At 50.9% G+C, this 20,157-nt stretch overlaps 1 protein-coding gene and 1 long non-coding RNA gene across 2 annotated transcripts; both read left to right on the top strand.

The window, feature by feature from the left end:
• Positions 1–3,725: 3,725 nt before the first annotated feature.
• LOC142859523 (uncharacterized) lies at positions 3,726–7,766 on the top strand. Its single transcript, XR_012912212.1, has 3 exons — positions 3,726–3,841; positions 5,026–5,116; positions 6,838–7,766. It is a non-coding gene; the product is annotated as an uncharacterized LOC142859523 (long non-coding RNA).
• Positions 7,767–15,802: 8,036 nt separating this feature from the next.
• LOC142859524 (brain-specific serine protease 4) lies at positions 15,803–20,119 on the top strand. The gene is made up of 6 exons (XM_075989695.1): positions 15,803–15,998; positions 16,720–16,752; positions 17,207–17,378; positions 17,528–17,805; positions 19,005–19,162; positions 19,679–20,119. Exons 1-6 carry the CDS (start codon positions 15,884–15,886, stop codon positions 19,883–19,885), a joined length of 963 nt encoding a protein of 320 aa, XP_075845810.1. The 5' UTR covers positions 15,803–15,883; the 3' UTR covers positions 19,886–20,119.
• The last annotated feature ends 38 nt before the right edge of the window (positions 20,120–20,157 follow it).

The raw sequence follows: 20,157 nt of genomic DNA on the forward strand, positions 1-20,157 counted from the left end.
CTCCTTATGAGCTATATCCTGAACCCCCAAATTTTGTGTGTGTATGTAGGTTGCCTGTGTGTTGGGAATTAAACTCAGAGCCTTGAGTATGCTAGGCTAATGTTCACAAAATGTTTCTAATATCCATTTTGCAAAATTCATGAAAATTTAAGCATCAGCCTAGAGGCTCAGCTATGCACATGGATTCAGTCATCAGGACTGAGGCTCTGCACGTGGCCACTAGGGGGCAACAGACACAGAGATTCGCAGCTGGAAACCCAAGAAGAGGTGGCAGGATCTCTTCCCACCTTCTCCGCTCAGGAACCAGAGTGGCCGAGATCCTGGTGTGTCCAAAGGCCGCCTGTGGTCTCATTTGCAGTCACTCGGCTGTCTATGAGCGTTTTGCTAAGTGCCCCTGCCATTCGAGAAAGCCCCAACAGCCACTGAACCGCACCCGGCTGCCTCTCTTGCAGGCATCTGGTGAGTGGTGTTCATATTTCCCCGTCTGGGCATCCGCAGAAGTCCAGACACTAATTGGCTGGAGTTAATTAACTGCCGGTCTCTTGGTTTATATTTTCGCCCAGCTGGATTGTTGAGAAGGCCCTGGAGGAGCACTTCCTCTGAGTCACCCTGGCAGACAGCATCTGGACCACACGGCTAGGGCCCTGTTCCCTGTTCAGCTGAGGCCAGAGGTTAAGAAGAGGAAGTCTGGGCTCACCACAGCATGACCTTGGACAGAGCATTTAGCTCGCTGGGCCAAGGCTTCATCAGCAGACATGCTGATGCTTCCTTGGTGTCCAGGCCTTGTTTCCTCCTTGTCCGAGCTTCCAGAAAGTACTTCTGATACAACAGTAGAGTTTGTTGCGCGCCGGCTGAAGGAAGAACTCTGTCTTGTAAGAATTCTAGAATGCAGATAGAGGACAAATTAGGTAAACGGGGTACTGATGTTTGGCGGGGGGAGGGGGGTCTGCTTTAAGGTAGGCCCGTTGCTGCAAGACCTAGTAAGATTTGGCTAGGATCATGTTAGCACACGATTAAACTCTAGTAGGTCAAGATTGTTCTAGTGTGTCATGGTAGGAGAGTCTCGTAGTCTTGGGAAGGTCTGTGACTCAGTGGACTTTCCTGAACTTGACGGCAAGGTTATTTACAAAGTTTGCCTTCCTGGACAAGTTTTTCCTGGCATAATCAAGCCACAATACATGCAGAGTATTAAGCTTCACCTGGTGTAAGTTGGAATTCTTTGCTTTATTTTATTCTTTCAACAGTCTCGTGCAGCCCATGTTAGCCTCAAACCTGCTATGTAGTCCAGTGTGGTGGTCTGAATGAGAATGGTCCCATAGACTTACATATCTGAATCCTTGCTCCCCAGCTGGTGGAACTGTTTGGGGAAGGATTAGGGGGTGTGGCCTTCCTGGAGGAGGTGTGTCACTGGGGGTGGCTGTGGGGTTTCAAAAGCCAATACCATTCCCAGTTAACTCTCTCAGCCCCACCCCCCAGTGGTTGTATCTCAAGATGTAAGCTCTCAGCTTCTGTTCCAGCACCATGCCTGCCTGCCTGCGGCCTGCTCCCCGCCATGATGGTCATGGACTCTGACCCTTTGAAACTGTAAGCCCCAAACAGATGCTTTCTTTGCTAAGTTGCCTTGGTCACATGTTTCTTCAGAGCAAGAGAAATGTGACTATGATGCCCATTTTAAGCTTGAACTCCTGATCCTCCTCCATCCCCCTGGTGCAGAGATGCAGGCACGTGTACCCCACGCAGCTGAGACTTGCCAAGATCTTAAAAAAGGCCCTGTGACATCTGAGTCCTGGCCTACTAGGAAGCTGTGTAAGGGGGGCAGCTCTCTCCTGAGCGCCTGCCCTCATGCGTGTAGTGGGGAAGGTGGCTCCTTGGACACGGGTAGTAGAGTGAAGTGGAAGAGCCGTGTTGAACATAGCTGCCAGAGTTGTTCTGAACGAAGTTCCAGAAGATTCTGGGGGCACTTCAGTCCTGCAAACTGTGAATCCGGGACAACAGACGTTGTGAGAAGTCATGATCCAAAGGAGGCCCTTTGGGAAGAGCGGGCGTTGCCCAGACTGAGAGGAAGCAGAAGAAATGAGAAAACTAAGCACTGCCTGAGCCCAGGATGCCGGGACTTCTTTGAGTCCCTTCTTGTTCTCAGTATTTAGCAAGCAGTTAATTTTCTTTTTATTATCATTTTCATTCTGTTTGTTTGTTTTTGGAGACAGGGTTTCTCTGTGTAGTGTTGACTGTCCTGGAACTCCCTCTGTAGACCAGGCTGGCCTTGAACTCACAGAGATTCGCCTGTCTCTGCCTCCCAAGTGCTGGGATTAATGGTGTGCGCCACCACCGCCCACCAAGCAAGCAGCTCTTTACAGCCTGGATGTTGTGGAATATTATCTTAAGATGTGCTACATTTGTTTTTCCTATGGAACATTTGTTTTAATGATACAAAGATGTGTTGCATTCTTTTATGTTGCATTTGTTTAACTCTGTGAAGCTGTGATGCTTTGCCTGTCCAAAACATCTGATGGGCTAATAAAAAGCTGAATGGCCAATAGCTAAACAGGAGAAAGGATAGGCGGGGCTGGTAGGCAGAGAGAATAAATAGAAGGAGACATCTGGGAGGAGAAGATGGAGGAGCAAGAGAACAAGAAGAGGAGGACACAAGGGGCCAGTCACCCAGTCACACAGCCAGCCCCAGAGAAAGAGTGAAAGTAATATACAGATGTAAGAGAAAGGCAAAAAGCCAGAGGCAACATCTAAATGGGGGTAATTGAAATTAAAAAAAGCTCGCTAGAAATAAGCCAAGCTAAGGCCAGGCATTTATAAGAAAGAATATCCTCTGTGAGATTTATTTGGGAACTGGGTAGTGGGCACCCCAAAAGAGTAAAGAGTAAAAACAGTCAACTATACCTGGAGCTTTCAGGTTTGCAGGAGATCCTTGAAGTCCCCAGGCATCCACCCGTCTGTCTGTCTATCTTCTATCTGTCTATGTGTCTATGTATCTATGTATGTATGTATGCATGTATGTATGTATGTATGTATGTATCTATGTATCTATCTATGTATCTATGTATCTATCTATCTATCTATCTATCTATCTATCTATGTATGCATGTATCTATCTATCTATCTATCTATGTATCTATCTATCTATCTATCTATCTATCTATGTATGCATGTATTTATGTATGTATGTATGTATGTATGTATCTATCTATCTATCTATCTATCTATCTATCTATCTATGTATGCATGTATTTATGTATCTATCTATCTATCTATCTATCTATCTATCTATCTATCTATCTATCTATCTATCTCCTAGTTAGTTTGTTAGAGACAGGCTCTCACTCTGTAATCCTGGCTGGCCTGGAAGTCACAGAATCCTATCTTCTTGTCTGTGCCTCTCAAGTGCTGGGATTTCAGGCTTGTACCACACAGGGCAGCTGCGTTCACCCTGCTGGCAAATCTGCGCACAGCCTAGTGTGTAACCAAATCAGAGGGCGCCTAGTGACACTGTGAGGTTAGGGAAGTGGCTCTTTTTATTTTCTTATGTTTTAAAGATTTATTTATTTATTTGTTTGTGTGTGTGTGTGTGTGAGTGAGTGAGAGAGAGAGAGAGAGAGAGAGAGAGAGAGAGAGAGAAATCATATTCTTTTCCCAGCATGAGCTGATGTTACATTATTGACAGCTGTAAATAGATTTACAACCTTTGACCTAGCTATTTCCTTTCTAGGAATCTAACTTGAGGAAGTAATTGGAGATGCTTTCAAAGATGTTTTAAGCAAGTTTTATTGAGACATTATGTGTAACAGTAAAAGCAATGAGTGTCCAGCCTGAGAAGACACAAGGTTAAGTAAGTGTTGTTGCGTTTTACAATGGGATATTATGTAGACATTAATAACCATGTTATGAATGACTTACTGATATGCGAAGGTGCCAGGCTATATTATAATTTAAAATCCAATTAGTGTAGTAGTATGGTTACAATATTATAAAAATAAAAATATATTATCTATAACTTGTTTAATTAAGTAAAAATTTTGAGGCTTTTAATTGATCAGTGATTTTTAATTTTTTTACATGTTTTTACTTTTTATGTGCATGAGTATTTTGTCTGTCTTAGTTACTGTTCTATTGCTGTGAAGAGACACCGTGACCAAGGCCACTTATAACAGAAAGCATTTAATTGGGAGCTTGAGAGAGACTGGGCCTGACATGGGCTTGATTAAGGATGCTTGCTTTTCTTACAGAGGACTCAAATTCAGTTCTCAGCATCCATACAGGGCAGCTTGCAACCATCTCTAACTCCAGTACCCGGGGATTCAACACTGTCTTCTTTCCTCCTTGGGTATCCACACATACCTTGGATATGTGCACATAGACACACACATATACATATAAATAAAAAATAAATCTTAATAATTATCTCTCAGAGCAATCAAATACAGTATTTGGAATCTTTCAAGACAGAGTTTCTCTTTATCGCTTTGGAACCTGTCCTGGAACTCACTCTGCAGACAGGCTGGCCTCAAACTTACAGAGATCTGCCTGCCTCTGCCTCCCAAATACTGGGATTAAAGGTGTGCACCACCACCACCTGGCTTTAGCTGGGGTTTTTTAGTACTCCTAACAATGGGAATGGTGGTGACTTTGACTCTTTTGACTGCTCTCGGGACTCTTTTCCTCCTACTGGGTTGCCTTGTCCTGCCTTGCTGAGCAGTAGTGGTGCACACCTTTAATCCCAGCACTCGGGAGGCAGAGGCAGGCAGATTTCTGTGAGTTTGAGGCCAGCCTGGTTTACAGAGTAATTTCCAGAACAGTCAAGACTTCACAGGGAGACCCTATCTCAAAAAACAAAACCAAAGCCAGCTAAACAACCACAGCACGTATGCAGAGGATCTAATGCAAGATCCATGGTTGTCACTTTGGTCTCTGTGCGCCCCTGTGAGCCCTGCTTAGCTGATTCTGTGGGCTGTGTTCTCTTGGTGTCCTTTGACCTCTCTGGCTCCTGCAATCTTTCCTTCTCTTGTTCTGTAGGGTTCCAGAGCTCTGCCCAAAGTTTGGCTGTGAGTCTCTGCATCTGCTCTATCTCGTGATGTTTATCCACACTCCATCAGAACGGCGTGATGTAAGTAAGGCTGTTGCAGGGTCTGGGTTTAGAGCACAGTGCCCAGATTCACTGGCATCTTCTCGGCCTTCCTAGTGTTCATGCAATGTGGAAGGCAGATGTAGGTGGGGGGAAGAAATGAATCAAGGATGTTTCCCCAGCCCAAGTCTTGAGCAACTGGGGAATCATGCTGCCGATTCCTGAGCCAGGAAAACCCGAGCGTGTATCTCTTTGAGAAACCTGCTCAAAGTCCAGGTTCTGGTGCCCAGGTCATGGCTTGAAGAGACAGGCATGGAAGCGGGCAAGGGGTCAGTGACCCCAGCACACAGGATGACCACTGATGACCACTTTTGGCTGCTGCTGCTCCTTTCACACACCTGCAGCTCCCCACCCTTGCCGTCAGCCTCCTGGCTGCAAAAACAGCCACACTGACTGGCCCCAAGTTGCTCATTAGCAGCAATTAGCAGAACCACTCATTTCCCTGGAGGGAAGAGGGGGAGGAGAAACAGGTTGGGAAGTAGCTCCCACCCTGCGGGGGTGGCCCAAGCTGGTTTCTCCATGTTTCCTCTGTGGCAGGCATGACGTGGCTGCCCAGGTCATACCTGGGGTGGGGGACAGCTAGGCCATGGCTCAGAAGTGCCCCCCCCAGGCAGAGACATGCATCTTTCGGCCATGTATTCAGCTCACCTGGAACTAAAGCAGGGCCATGGCCCTGCACCACCCTCCACTCTCCAGCCAGACTGAAGTCCCATGTGGCCAGTCTCTTACTCCTCTGTGAGTCTCAGAGACACTGACCAGGAGATAACCCCAGCCATACCTCTATGTCGGAACTCAGAGGTCCGACCTCTTGTCCATGAGTCAGGGTGAGTCACCAGGAGTGTGAGGAAGAGTTTAGCCTGACCAAGGGCACCCCTGTGTATCCTGTAACCCATTTTCTCTGGGCCACGTCCCCAGCTGGACTCTGCCTGGCTCCCTCTGAACCTTCTGGCTCTGTCCAGGGGATGACCTGCTTTGTGGCATCAGCTGCCTGATGGAGCCCAACTGATATCAAGATGCTATTGTGATGACAGCCACTTGAAGTCTGCAGATTGTGTGGCTATCGTCATCCTGCCAGCGGGCAGAGCCAGCTTTAGCAAGCCCATCACCAGCACCACTAGGCCCTGTTATTGGTCCATCATTAGTTCTGCCTTGACTGGCCTGGTACTGTCCGTGTAGCCCAGCTGCCTCCGACCTGATACCGTCCTCTTGCCTTGGTCTCGTGGGTGCTGGGGTTACCACCGCATCTCTCTATCTATTTTTAAATCTGATCTTGTCGTGGTTCTGAGCCATGGATCTGTGGCTTTCCTCCTGGCAGGCAAGTTACCTGTCACTGGGCTCTACCCTCAGGCAGAGTCCCTCGAATTAGCCAGCGATTTTAAGGACAAAGTGCAAAGGGAGCTCCAGGCTCACCCAAGAATTCGTGAGTCACCTTAAAGTAGTAGAAAGAAGCTGCTCTCTCTAGCAAAGGGAGCAGGCTGGGATGGGCGTAGAGGGAGAGTCCTGGAACCCAGTACTGTTCCTGGGGGAGGGCTGGACACTTCTTCCCCAGGCCCCCTTCCAGGCTGGTGGGCATTGTCCATGAGCACCGTGAAGTCAGTGTGGAAAAGGAGATTAACACTCATAACTCCAGCAGCCGACTTCTCTTTTCTTTTATAAAGCTTTGATTTTATCGTTAAAATTATTATTTTTTTTTCTCATGATAGGGCTCCTCTACTTAGCCCAGGCTGGACCTCAAGATCCTTCTGCCTCAGCCTCCCAAGTGCAGGGACAGCAGGTGTGGATCATCACACCCGACTCCAGCCAACTCACTGAAGATACAAAGGCTGAAAACACACCTTCCAGGCAGCTTCTGGAAGGGAAGAACTCTGAAGACGGAGAAAGTAAAGACACAAGGGGAGCCACAAAGGCAGGGATAAAAGCAGCTGATTAAAATACCTGAGCCTCTTGGTGAAACCCAAGAGCCAGACATGCTACATATTCCAGGAAGACAGTCTCAGCCTGATGCTCTGGGAGTCACATGATCAGCATGGAGCTCGGAAGCCTAGCACCCAGAGTCAGATAGCTAAGCCCTGTCTGTTCAGAATGCATGGGATGGTCGATGTTGGGATCCCTGAAAGGACAGGAAGGTGGGCTGAGCAGGGAGAGCGATTCTTAATCTCCACCCGTAGGAAATGCTGAGAACTTCCTTACAGGAAAGCTTTGTTCTCTGGGCTCAGGGGTGGGAAGTTCCCAGACTGCAGAGCTCAGCACTGGGAAGAGGAGATGGAAGAAAGGATGTCATGGGTCTGCACCATGCAGCCCTATCCTGACTTTCTTGTCACCAGAGAGCTGTGGGGCGGTGTGGAGTCAGGCGTGGTTGGTGTGCTGGTTTGGGTGAGAGGGCTCCCGTAAGTCTCCAGCACTGAACACTCGGTCGTCAGTGGTTGTTTGAAGAGGGTTAGGTATGTCCTGGCTGGAGGAAGTATGTTACTTGGGGAGGGCTTTGAGGTTTCAAAAAGACGCCTACAGTTTCAAGTGAGCTCCCTCTGCTTCCTGTTTGTGGATCAACATGCCTGTGAGCTCTCAGCCGCTATCCCACCACCTTTTGCCTGCTACCTCCACTCTGCCCTCCTGGACTCTGACCCTCTGGAACTGTAAGCCCTAAATAAACACTTCTGCAACTTGTCTTGGGCATGGTGTCTCATCACAGCCTTAGAAACGTGACTAAGACAGTCGGCTTCTCATAGGAGGGGCGGAGGGACAGAGCTCTGGGGAAGAGCTGGGAAGAGCTAGAGGAGCCTGAAGGAAGGCAAGGGCATGGGGACTTTGGGAGGGCTCTGAGGGGGGACCACACCCAGGACTGGGTTGGGGTCCTGAAGGACCCGAGTTTCTGAGAGGCAGAGAAGCCCAATGCCTTGCTGTTTCCAAGGCAACAGGTTCCCAGGACAGCTGGGAGTGTGATCAAGTGGGAGGTGGGACATCGGAGAGCAGTGCTGCCTCAGTAATCCAGTATCCCCAGGGCCACCCAGACCAGGCTCCTCAAAAGCATTCATGCCCAGTGGGGCAGTGAGGACTCACCTGTGTGCCCCTCTCTTGTCCAGGCACAGTGATAAAAAAGCTGTCAGAAGCAGCGGAAGGAAGGCTCACAGCTGGGGGGAGGGGGAGAGGGCGGCGATACCGTTCCTTACAGTGCGTTCCCAGGGCTCCCAGCCTTGGCTGCGAGGAGGTTGGCTGCATCAAGTTGGCAGTCAGGAGGTGGAGGGAAGAAATAATGGTGCCCATCGGGCTTTCTCCTGTCTCCTCTTTTATTCAGCCTGGGCCCTCAGGTCAGGGGATGGTGCTGTCCACAATCAGACTATGCGGTCCACCTTCAGCTAAACTTCTCAGGAAATACACTTGGCAGGCCACAAAAGTATGTCTGCCAGGTGATTCCAAATCCGATCAACTATCACAAACCGGAAGCCCTCTGTTTCTCAATTTGATACCCAAACTCATCAATTTACCTGTAACATTTTACCCTTTCCCTCAAGGCTCGAATTTAGGTCATTTGTAGGAGGCCCTAAAATCTTTTGTTGTTGTTGTTTTGTTTTTGAGACAGGGTTTCTCTGTGTAGCCCTGGCTATCCTGGAACTTGCTTTGTAGATGAGGCTATCTTCAAATTCAGAGATACCTGCCTCCGCCTTCTGAATTCTGGGCTTAAAGGTGTGTGCCACCATGTCTGGCTAGGTCCCCAAAATTTTACTAGTTCTAATATTGTTGAAAAGCTGAAATCTCTTCTGAGACTCAAAGCAGTGTTGGTGAGGCACTGTAAAATAGAGAGAGATATATAAGTCGTATATTTCCAATATAAAATGGCACAGGGTAGTTTTTCCCTTGGCTTTCCACCTTGTGTGCAGCATCCAACCTCTGGTGGATCCCAAAATCCTCAAAAAGAGGTTCAAGCAGTTTTCCTGGCACCAGTCAGACTGATACCTCACAATTAAGCAAAACTGGCAGGAACCCAGAATTATCAGCAACAGGGTGCGGAGAAGACTCACGAACAACATGCTGATGACCAAAATTGATGTTGTGAGCATCAAGAAGACCAAGCTCATGCTGCCCATTGGCTTCAGGGAGTTCCTGGTCCTCATCAGGAGCTGAAAGTGCAGCAGATCTTACTGTGGTCAGTCATTCATTTTCCTCTGGGAACTGCAGAGCCACCGTAGAGCCAGCCGTACAGTTGGGGTCAGAGCCACTAAGGCCAACACCAGGCTCACAGTGTTTTATTTGTGCTTATGTAAATCTGCAAAAACAATCTACTGAATGATAAAGAGTAAATATTTCCACTCCATAAGGGAGGAATGTAGGGGTAGCGAGGGAAAACTGGATTAAAGCAAGGTCGAGATTTTGAAGGGAGACCCTGCAGTTCTGTGCCTGGCATCTGGGGCTGCTGGTGGCATCATCCAGGTTCCAGCAGGTTTGGGTCCTCCATTCGTCCCATTCTGCAGCCTGCAGTACATGCAGCCTCTCTCAGGTCAGCTCTATCCTCTGCCTGCAGCTTTCCTGGGTGGATGTTCTAGCCCTGGCATAGCCAACACCCTAGGGCAGTGGTTCTCCATCTTCCTAATGCTGCGACCTCCTAATACAGTTCCTCATGGTGTGGTGATTCCCAACCATAAACTTATTTTGGTTGCTACTGCATAACTGTAATTTTGCTACTGCTATGAATTGTAATGTAAATGTCTGATGCGCAGGATATCTGATATGTGACCCTTGTGAAAAGGGCACTGGACCCAAAGGAATTGTGACACATAGGTTGAGAATCACCACCCTAGAGTCCCTACAATTTAGGGTTCACTTTCGTAGCTCAATAGAATAGCCTCCTTGCCAGGAAGTCAATCTTGACACACATTGCCTGGCCTCAGTGACCTGGAACCCTGGTGCAAGCTTCCATGATCTGGGCGTTACGTGGATGCCATTGTGAAGGGTTGATCCCACCTCAGCGTGTAGTCTGGTCTCTGTGAGCCTCGTCAGCTGAGCCTGAGAAAACACTGCCTATCCAGTTTCTAGCAGGGAACCCTTCAGTTCTCAATCCAGGCTCTCTCTGTCTTGTCTTCCGGGCAGGTGCTACTGTTTTGGGGCAGAGGTGAGAGTTTCTCTGTAATGGTGCCAATCTAGTTCCACTTACAGCGACTTCCTGTACCCATCTTTCCTGCACCCATCTCTTTCCTGCATCCATCTCTTTCCTGCACCCTTATTTCCTGCACCCATCTTTCCTGCACCCGTATTTCCTGCACCCGTATTTCCTGCACCCATCTTTCCTGCACCTGTATTTCCTGCATCCATCTCTTTCCTGCACCCGTCTCTTTCCTGCACCCATCTCTTTCCTACACCCATCTCTTTCCTACAACTGTATTTCCTGCATCCATCTCTTTCCTGCACCTGTATTTCCTGCACCCATCTTTCCTGCACCTGTATTTCCTGCATCCATCTCTTTCCTGCACCCGTCTCTTTCCTGCATCCATCTCTTTCCTGCACCCATCTTTCCTGCATCTTTAAACTCCTGCTCCTCTCCTTACCAAACTGCACACTTCCCTTGCATTTAGGACGTTCTCATGGTGGAATTGATTAAAAGCAGGGGCAGCAGCCATGCTGCAGCTTAGAGCTATGTTCACTCTACTGAACAACTAAGTCCATTACTTTTGAAGTCAAGAATGAAGCCTTTCTCTGCCAGAGGATAGCATGAATGGCGGCCTATAGTCCAGTTCTGAGTAGTCATATTCTCCTCTGAATTTCATGAGCCCAACCTTTCCTAGTCACGTGGTTTTCTAGGCAGTCTGAACTCTCACCAGAATGGCCCATCAGACTGATAATATTCTAAGGGTTCTTGAGGTTACAGCACCAAATCTTGCACACTCCTCTCACAAGCCAGTGCAGAGGCCTGCAGACCACATGGGCAGATTCGGACAGCCATGGCCCTCTCATTGGTACCAGTTTTCTGTGTTAGCTCCTTTTCCCTTTCTGTGACAGAATACTCACACTACAGAATGCCACTTTCCGAATATGACCGTCTTTGTTGGCACAGCGGTGACCGCTTGTAAGAGGCTCGGAGAACAGGCTTGACGGCTGTCGATGTTCCTTTATAGAAGGAGCAGGTGGGCAGGGTCGTTAGACCCTCACCCGCGAGTCCAGCTGCTCTCCTGCACTGTCTGGCCATTTGTATGTAACTCTGCCCTAATTGCACATGGCCTTCGGTGCTGGAGTGGGAAGGTTAATGAGGAGGGGGCGTTCTTTCTATGAAGCTGGGAGGCAGTCATCATCCATGCAGGCTGAGACTTTCCGGAGGTGTGGCTGCTATGGAGTCATCCACGTCCTGTGAAGCAACCCTCATCCGTGATCTGTAAGGAAGCCCAGTAAACTCATTGCTTTCACAGCTTGGATTCTAGTGGAACCCTATAAGGAGGGGATAGACATGATTGGGATTTCCTTCATGCCTGGGGAAGCACGGCAGGCAGCAGGAGCAGGAGGCAGCTGGGCGGGTCTCAGAACCAGGAAGCAGAGATGGTTACTGATGATCAGCGGCTCCCTCCTTTCCCCCTTTAATCCCGTCTGTGCTGTCAGCCCAACAGGATCTGGAATCACTTGGGCGATGTGCCTCTGAGAGTTCTTTTGGGGAGTTATCTCAATCACATTAATGGATGTGGAAAGACCCATCTTAGCTGGGGCTGGACTCTATAAGCTGAACACTAGTGTGCACTCCGTTCCCCTCTTTCCAGACTGTGGGTGTCATGTGACCTCCTCCCACTCCTGCAGCCTTGACTTCCCTCCCTGATGAGCTGTGAAGGAAAACAACCCTTTCTCCTTCAAGTCTGCTTTTGTCAGAGTATTTTATCACATTGATGAAGAAGTAATAAGGGAATCTAGAACCCCAGCCTGTGGGATGGTGCCATCCACATCAGTTAAACAACTATGGAGGAGGCTGGAGAGATGGCTCAGCAGCTAAGAGCATTGCCTGCTCTTCCAAAGGTCCTGAGTTCAATTCCCAGCAACCACATGGTGGCTCACAACCATCTGTAATAAGGTCTGGTGCCCTCTTCTGGCCTTCAGGCATACACACAGACAGAATATTGTATACATAATAAATAAATAAATATTTAAAAAAAAAACAACTATGGAAACCCCTCACAGACTTACCCAGGGATGTATCTCCTAGGCTATTCCAAGTCCAGCCACCTCACAGGCTTACCCAGAGGGGTGTCTCCTAGGTGATTCCAAGTCCAGCCACCTCACAGGCTTACGCAGGGATGTGTCTCCTAAGTGATTCCAAGTCCAGCCACCCCACAGGCTTACCCAGGGATGTGTCTCCTAGGTGATTCCAAGTCCAGCCACCTCACAGACTTACCAGAGGGGTGTCTCCTAGGTGATTCCAGACCAGCCACCCCACAGACTTACCAGAGGGGTGTCTCCTAGGTGATTCCAGACCAGCCAATTAAGATTAACCATCACACCCTGCAAGGCCATCAGCCTTTCTTATCCATTCAGCCTTTTCTCACGAGGCCATGAAGCTGCTGGTTGATTCTTTCACAGGACTGGCCCACGTTGGTGATATAATGATACTTAAATCAACTGGGAAGTTCCCAACATCCACGAGAACAAGTGACTTGTTATTTTGCTGTGTTGTGTTCTTTGAGTCAGGTTCTCATGTAGCCAAGGGTCACCCTGAGTCTCTTCGATCCTTCCAAGTGCTGGGATTACAGGCATGTGACACCATGTCCTGTTTCATGTGGTGCTGGGGATTGAAGGGGGCCTTTGTGCAAGCTAAACATTCTGCTAACTGAGCTACATCTCCAACTTCACGCCTTTTGGAGACAGCTTCTCCCTTTGTAGCCCAGGCTTGTCTAGAACTTGCTTTGTAGCCTAGGCTGGCCTCACATCTGCAGAGATGATGTTCCGGCTTTCGCCTCCCCTGTGCTGGGGTTATAGGCATGAGATCACCCCTGGAGGATTCGCTTACCTTTCAATTCCATTTGAGCCATCAGGGCAGGTATCATTTCAGTTTGTCACTAAGGTCAGGGTCCCCCTCCGTGACCCCCACCCCTGCTGCTCAGTAATGCCTGCTAACTCATCTGTTAGGCTGTGGTGTATTTCCTTCCATGATCCTGGCACTTATAGTGTAAGCCCCAGCAGGAGGAGGCGGTGCCCTGCAGGATAACCTTGCTCGGAATATGTCCCCTGACTCCCATACCCACGTCCCAACCGCCACCGCTGGTGAGTCATGGTTTTGGCTTCAGCATCGCCGGCTCCAGCTGCCCTTAGCATGTAAATGCTCCTGCAGCCCTATCAGACATCAACAGCTCAGTGTGAATTGGCTGGTATCCCTGAGCACGCTGGCAGGGACTGCCGTGTGGGTGGCAGGGCTGGGTACCTCATCTATCTCTTGCATAGCGTGAAGATGCCCAGCTGGGATGCTGGGTGTGAGTCTGGTATATGGAGGCCCGCAGTAAATATTTTGCTGAATGTTGACTCATGCCAGGGGCTCTATCCCTGTTCTTCAGGGACTGGCTCTTCACATCCTAGGAACTGGAGAGCTGGTCCTTGGGGAGGGAGTGGGTCTCTTCCAGAGCTTGTAACAGGAAATCTCCGTCTAGCTTCTTAAACTTCTTCTGACTCCCACAGAGCCCTTGTGTTGGGGTTTCTTTCTGGCCACCCATCTCAAAGGAGGCAACATTTTGGGGACGTGCCTCTTAGTTGCCCAGGGCGATGACTCAAGAAATGCAGAGGCAGGAGGCTGCAGGTATTGGTCTCTAGCCTCTCTTATCTTCTACAATCACTTATTCATTCAACAAACATCTACTGAAACCCAGTGTGCAGCGGGCGACAGACTTGGATCTGAGAATGGCTGGGGGAGGCACACTTCCTTCCCCTCAGGGAGTCACAGCACAAATCAAGGTCCATGCTACTGCCTGCCTCGCTGCTAACTACTCATCTTGCTTCCCACCCCTAAGAGATGTGAGTTTCCTGAGTGAAGGACCCGAACCCCATTCCTCACTGAGTGTCCCAGTGACCTAGCACAGGGCTTGTGGAATGAACTGGGGTGGCACAAGGGGGTGGGTTAGGGAAGTGTGGGAGCAGCTGAAGGTGCAGAAGTGACCCTGAGGGGGACCTGTGATGAGGCAAGTGCTCCTCCATATTTGTTCTATAGCTTTGGGGGATGAGTGCGTAGAGAAGCTGGCCTCATCTTGGCTGCTCCTGTAGTGACACCCACAATCACAGGAGGGAGAAGAATGAACCACTGGGGTTCCTGAGGCCACATATTTTGTGTGTTTGGAACGGGGTGGGGCAGGGGCTCTCTGCTTCATCTTGTCTGCAGGTTAACCCCGACCTGCCTCTTGCCTCCTTCTCCGCGCAATGGCCCATAGTCCACACCCCAATCCACAGTGCCCTGCATCACTTTGCCAGAGAGGGGCATTCATGTGCAAATTGGGCCTGCTACCTCTGTAGGTCTAAACAATTGAGGTGGGCAGCACAGGGCCCTGCAGGGCCAGCTCTGGACAGCTTGGGAGACACAGGCCAGGGAGCTCCCAAGAGAGCTGTGGCTGGCCCAGAGGCAGAAAGAGATCAACCTCTCTTTCTTTTCCTAGGAGCAGTATTACTGTCCCTGTTCCCACACTTTTCTTTTCTTCAGAGCATGTGACCTGTGCCAGGGAGGGTCAGGCACCTCTGATCCTGCTGGGGACACCGAGTTCTCAAGTTGACCCAGTGTCCAGTCTACTGACTTCCCTGAGCTAGCTTTTTTTTTTTTTAATCTTAGGGGACTTGGGGACAGCACAACGTAGGGTACAGAGTCTCAGACTGCGGTATTGCTTTTATTCAGCCTTGCTTCTTCCCACAACCAGGTCTGCCCCTAGAAACTCACACTGGACGGAGGGACATGTATGTCTGGGGGGGGGGGGCGGTTGCGGGTTCCTGCTTGAGGTGAGGAGGGCAGGACACTGAGTCAATAACGATTCACATCAGCCCACGGTGCCCCAGCTTCCCCAAGCCTAGTTCCATGGGGTCCCAGGATGTGATTCTTCCCAAGTATGGGGGCCGGGGGCCACAGGCCACGGCTACTGCTCAGAGTTGGCCTGCTCCCTGGAGTTCAGGTAAGAAATGAGTCACTGAGGTTCACCTGCAGTGACAACTGGGAGGAAGTATCAGGGACAGCTTGGCCAAATGACCAAGAGGCCATCATGCCCTCCCCCTTGGGACCTGAGTCACAGCTTTCAGGGAAGTGGGCTAACGGGATTCCAGGCTCCCAAGTGTTTGGGTTGAGTCATGGAAGCAGCCAGGGCGCTGGACATGGGCCGTTAAGGAGCAAGATCCCCCTGGCAACCCCCAGCCGTAGGTCCCACGGGCTTCTAACACTCTCTGCCACAGCTGAGCCACTTCCTACCCCAAGCGCTCGGAAAGCTGCAGACAGGATCTCTGTTTCCCGAGACAGTCAAGGATAGAGCCATGCTCAGGGCAGTCAACATGTCCCTACTGCCCCTCACAGGGTGCACCCTGGGCACCCATCTTGAACCTGAGCCTGAGTCCCCCGTCTAGTTACTGCCCCTAGCCCCAGTAGCTAGTTGTTTCCTCCTGGTAGCCCCGCCTCCTCCCTGACCCACTGTCTGGGTGGCCCAGTCACCAGCTGGGGGGACTGGTCCAACAGCATTCCTCCTCACAGGATAAAACCTGGGGCGACCTGCAGGGAACCCGACACTACAGCCACCTGCCCTGCCAGTCCCAGCCAGCACAGCCTTGGAGATGGTCAGCCGCCTCGCTGGGGCTCCACCCCTAGCGGTGATTTCCAGACCTCCCCCCGCACTGGGTGGGGACCAGTTCAGGATCACAATCTTTCTGGCGCTGCTGACTTCCACAGGTGAGCCTCCGGGGCCTGCGTCTCTTCGCCTCCTCCTCTCTCCACTCCTCCTTCCTGCCCACAGCCCCTCCTCCTCGCCAGCCTCCTGGTTCAGCACCTTCCCTCGAGTGTGGGCTCTCCTTCCCATTGTCTCCTTTCATTTCCCTGTGCCTCTGTCTCTGTCCCCTGCCTCTGCCGTTGCTCTGTGCCTCAGTTTCCCTAGCTGAGCGCGGGCGAGCGCCCTGGTCGCCGTGCTTGCTGCGGGCTCTTCTCCCATCTGGTCAGTGCGGCTTCCCTTTGTCCTCCAGCTTCTGTTTCCCCCTCCGTGGTTTCCATCTTGGGTCTACTTCTTCTGTTCTGGAATGGGACGGCTACCCAGGCTTTCGTGGGGGCTGGGGAGAAAGCCGTGCTGGCAGTATGTGTCCCAAGCTCTCTCTTCCTACTCTTAGGAAGGTGGAGAAAATACTGGTGAGCTGGGAGGCAGGGGTCTGAAAATCTTTGTTCCAAACAGAGCTTCAGGAGTTATCTGTGGTGTGTGTGTGTGTGTGTGTGTGTGTGTGTGTGTGTGTGTGGAGAGAGAGAGAGAGAGAGAGAGAGAGAGAGAGAGAGAGATGGTAGGAGGAGTGGGGAACGGTGCTGAGGGCTCAGGATGAGTCTGTTTGAGAGGATGGGGGATGCCCCAGGCATGGGGATCAGGGCTCCTCACCACCGAGCCTGACCCTCTTTACTCTCTTGCCCTCAGCTACCCTCGGTGCTGCCCACATCCCTGGTGAGTGTGAGTAGGCTGGGGTGGGGGGTGGGATGGGCGGTCTCTGGATGTCACTCTATGGGGTAGGTCAGAAGTGGGGTCTGCGGTCAGAGAAAGCTGATGAAGAAGGGATACAGGGATCACGAGCATGGGGAGGGGTATAGAAAAGAGGATGAACCTGGAGGAGAAAAGTCTGGAAGGACAGGAGGATGAGAGTCAAGAGAACCAAAGAAATCAAGGTTAAGGGAAGTGGAGGGAAGGCCAGCTAACGGGCTGGAGAGAGGGATGAAAGGGCCAGCGCCCCGGTAGCTAAAGGGGATGGGGACAGGGCAGGGACTCACCTGTGGTAAACACTGTGCTGGACACATGCTGTGCTGGGCCACAGGCTTGAGACCTTGGAGGGCCTGGAGGTGGGTTGAGAGGCAAGTCAGAAGACAGTTGGGTCTGCTGAGATGACAGGAAACTCCGTCCCTCCTGCCAGTGTCTCCAGACTGTGGCAAGCCTCAGCAGCTGAACCGCGTTGTGGGTGGCGAGGACAGCGTGGATGCCCAGTGGCCTTGGATTGTTAGCATCCTCAAAAATGGCTCCCACCACTGTGCAGGCTCCTTGCTCACCAACCGCTGGGTGGTCACGGCTGCGCACTGCTTCAAGAGGTATGTGCAATCAGATTTGCTCTTGATTCCTCAGTACCCATCCTTCCTTCCTGTCTCAGGCTCCGGGCTGTCCAGTTGTTCAGGGATCCTGATTGCCATCGTACCAGGCATTCTCTCCTTGACATCTCTTTCTTTCTCTTTCCTTGCAGCAGCGTGGACAAGCCATCTCTGTTCTCAGTATTATTGGGGGCCTGGCAGCTGGAAAACCCAGGCCCAAGGTCCCAGCAAGTGGGTATTGCTTGGGTGCTGCCCCACCCTAAGTATTCTTGGAAGGAGGGAACCCGTGCAGACATTGCCCTGGTGCGCCTGGAACACTCTATCCAATTCTCTGAGCGGATCCTGCCCATCTGCCTGCCTGACTCTTCCGTACGGCTCCCTCCCAACACTGACTGCTGGATTGCAGGCTGGGGCAGCATCCGTGATGGAGGTGAGGCTCCCCTCTAACTTCAGAGAGGTCAGGAATAGCTGGGGACGGAGGGCGGAGGCCACTCAGATGCGGATACTAGGGTAGGAGAGGGTAGAGGCCATGTGTGCATTATAGAGACGAGGAAAGATGAGTTGGGGACTAGAGAAATGAAGTCACAAGAACTCAACTGCCAGTTTTAGGTCATCTCTAGCTGAAAGGAATCTGGCTCTCTTTTAAAGCAACAATAGAGATTTGCAGTAATAACAACAACAAAAGGAAGGAGTGAAGAAAAAAGGTAGGCATGGTGGCCCATGCCTGTAATGCCAGCACTTGGGAGGCAGAGGCAGGCAGACCTCTGTGATTTAGCTGTCTACAGAGTTCCAGGACAGTGAGAATTACAAAGAAAGACCCTATTGCTGGGGGGGGGGTTATTTGCAAAGCTCTTGACACAAGAATGGGTGGACATGGAGTGGGGACAAGATGGAAACATAATCAGCATTATGACTTCCAAGTGGGAATTGTCACCCCCTGGTGGCAGCATTTATGAATTGCAAGCAAAAGTCCCAGGAGGTAACGTAGTCTTCATCACCAAAAACACAATTTTCAAACCAGTTATGGAGGTTTGGAAAATACTATCTATAACCACAAACCAGAGGAAATATAGAGGTAGAGAAAGGCAGATGGTAACTAGAGAGATAGAGCCTGGGTTAAGCCCAAGCGAACAGAAACGATCTATGAAAGAACACGCAGCAGAGACCAGGAAGGAGAAACTTGAGTATAGACAGCAGGGAAGAAAGGCAGAGCCTTAACCTGGGTCCAGAAGAATTGCTCAGGCACGGGCGGATGCTGGAACTGCAGTTGCAGCCTTCCCTTGGTCTACACCTTAACTCCAGGGAAGGTGAGGGCTTGGTGAAATTCAGGGAATACCAAACACGCTGCCCTTGTAGGAAAAACTAGAGTCTGAGTCTAGAAACACCACTCTGCTGTGTAGCCCTCTGTGGGCATTTGGGAGCTTATTGAGGGCACAGAATCTAGGGCTGCGCATCCATGTTTGAATTCACTGGGTCAAGGGGTGGGGAGCCTGGGATTAGGGTTTCCTGAAAACACCTTGGGAAAGCCCAGTAGAGCGGATTCATTTACCTTTGAGGAAGGCTGCTGGGGCAGGGGGATAGAGGGGACCAGATGCAAGCACTGAGCTGACTATCTCTTCCTGTTCCCAGTGCCCCTGCCCCGCCCTCAGACCCTTCAGAAGCTGAAGGTGCCCATCATTGACTCAGAAGTCTGCAAACGCTTGTACTGGCGGGGTGCAGGGCAAGAGGCCATCACTGAGGACATGCTGTGTGCTGGTTACCTGGAAGGGGAGCGGGATGCTTGTCTGGTGAGCGCCCACCCTCTGCCCGCCCCAATTGGGAGGTCCAAAAGCTCCATCACTTCTATTTCCTGAGGGACATTCTTTCCCACCTCCGCCTGGGCCCCCTTTAGCCTGGCTGGGTCACCCATTTTCTGGTTCACACACGGGCTGTGTATAGAATTCCTCGGCTGTAATGCCTCAGCTTGGCAGCTGGTATTCTGAGTAGGGTCCGGTGCTTCAGAACCTTTGTCCTCTGTGGCCAGTCCCGTGACTGAGGTGGTCAGTGTATGTATGGTCTGGCTTCATTGCCCACACTGCCAATTGGTGTAAAGACTTTCTAAACCTGTAAATGAAAAGTGGCCTCATCTCCTGCCCTTGTGATCGTGGGGAGGTCATGCCGCCACCAGAAGTGGTTCTGTTCATAAGGCCTGTTCTTCCAGGGCCTCCACAGACGGCTTGGCTCAGTACTGCATCCTCTAAGCACGCCTGGGCTCTGCACACGGCCTGCCAGTGTGGGCGCCTGACTTTCCTTCTTCTCTGCAGGGCGATTCTGGGGGTCCTCTGATGTGCCAGGTGGGTGACTCCTGGCTACTGACAGGAATTATCAGCTGGGGAGAAGGCTGCGCGGAGCGCAACCGGCCCGGAGTCTACACCAGCCTCCTAGCTCACCGCCCCTGGGTGCAGAGGATCGTGCAAGGGGTGCAGCTGCGCGGGCGCTTGGCAGACCGTGGGGACACCAGGAGCTCCTAAGTTGGGATCTGGAGAACAGCCTCTTGCTGGTCTCTCGGCTGTAAATATGTCTTCTACCTCTGGGGGCGCCAGTGGCCTGTAGGAAAAATTGGGAAGTCCCGGCCCCGCCCACAGCGAGGCCCCGCCCCTCAATTGAGGACACTGTGTGTGTGTGTGTGTGTGTGTGTGTGTTTGTTTTTTTACAGTTATTTGTAACCATGCCACATATTTATTCCAGTTTAAATAAATTATTTATTCTCAGTTCTTGGGTTTTTTTCCCCCTATATATGGGA

This window comes from Microtus pennsylvanicus, chromosome 11 (genome assembly GCF_037038515.1).
Source record: "Microtus pennsylvanicus isolate mMicPen1 chromosome 11, mMicPen1.hap1, whole genome shotgun sequence".
Classification (NCBI taxonomy): domain Eukaryota; kingdom Metazoa; phylum Chordata; class Mammalia; order Rodentia; family Cricetidae; genus Microtus; species Microtus pennsylvanicus.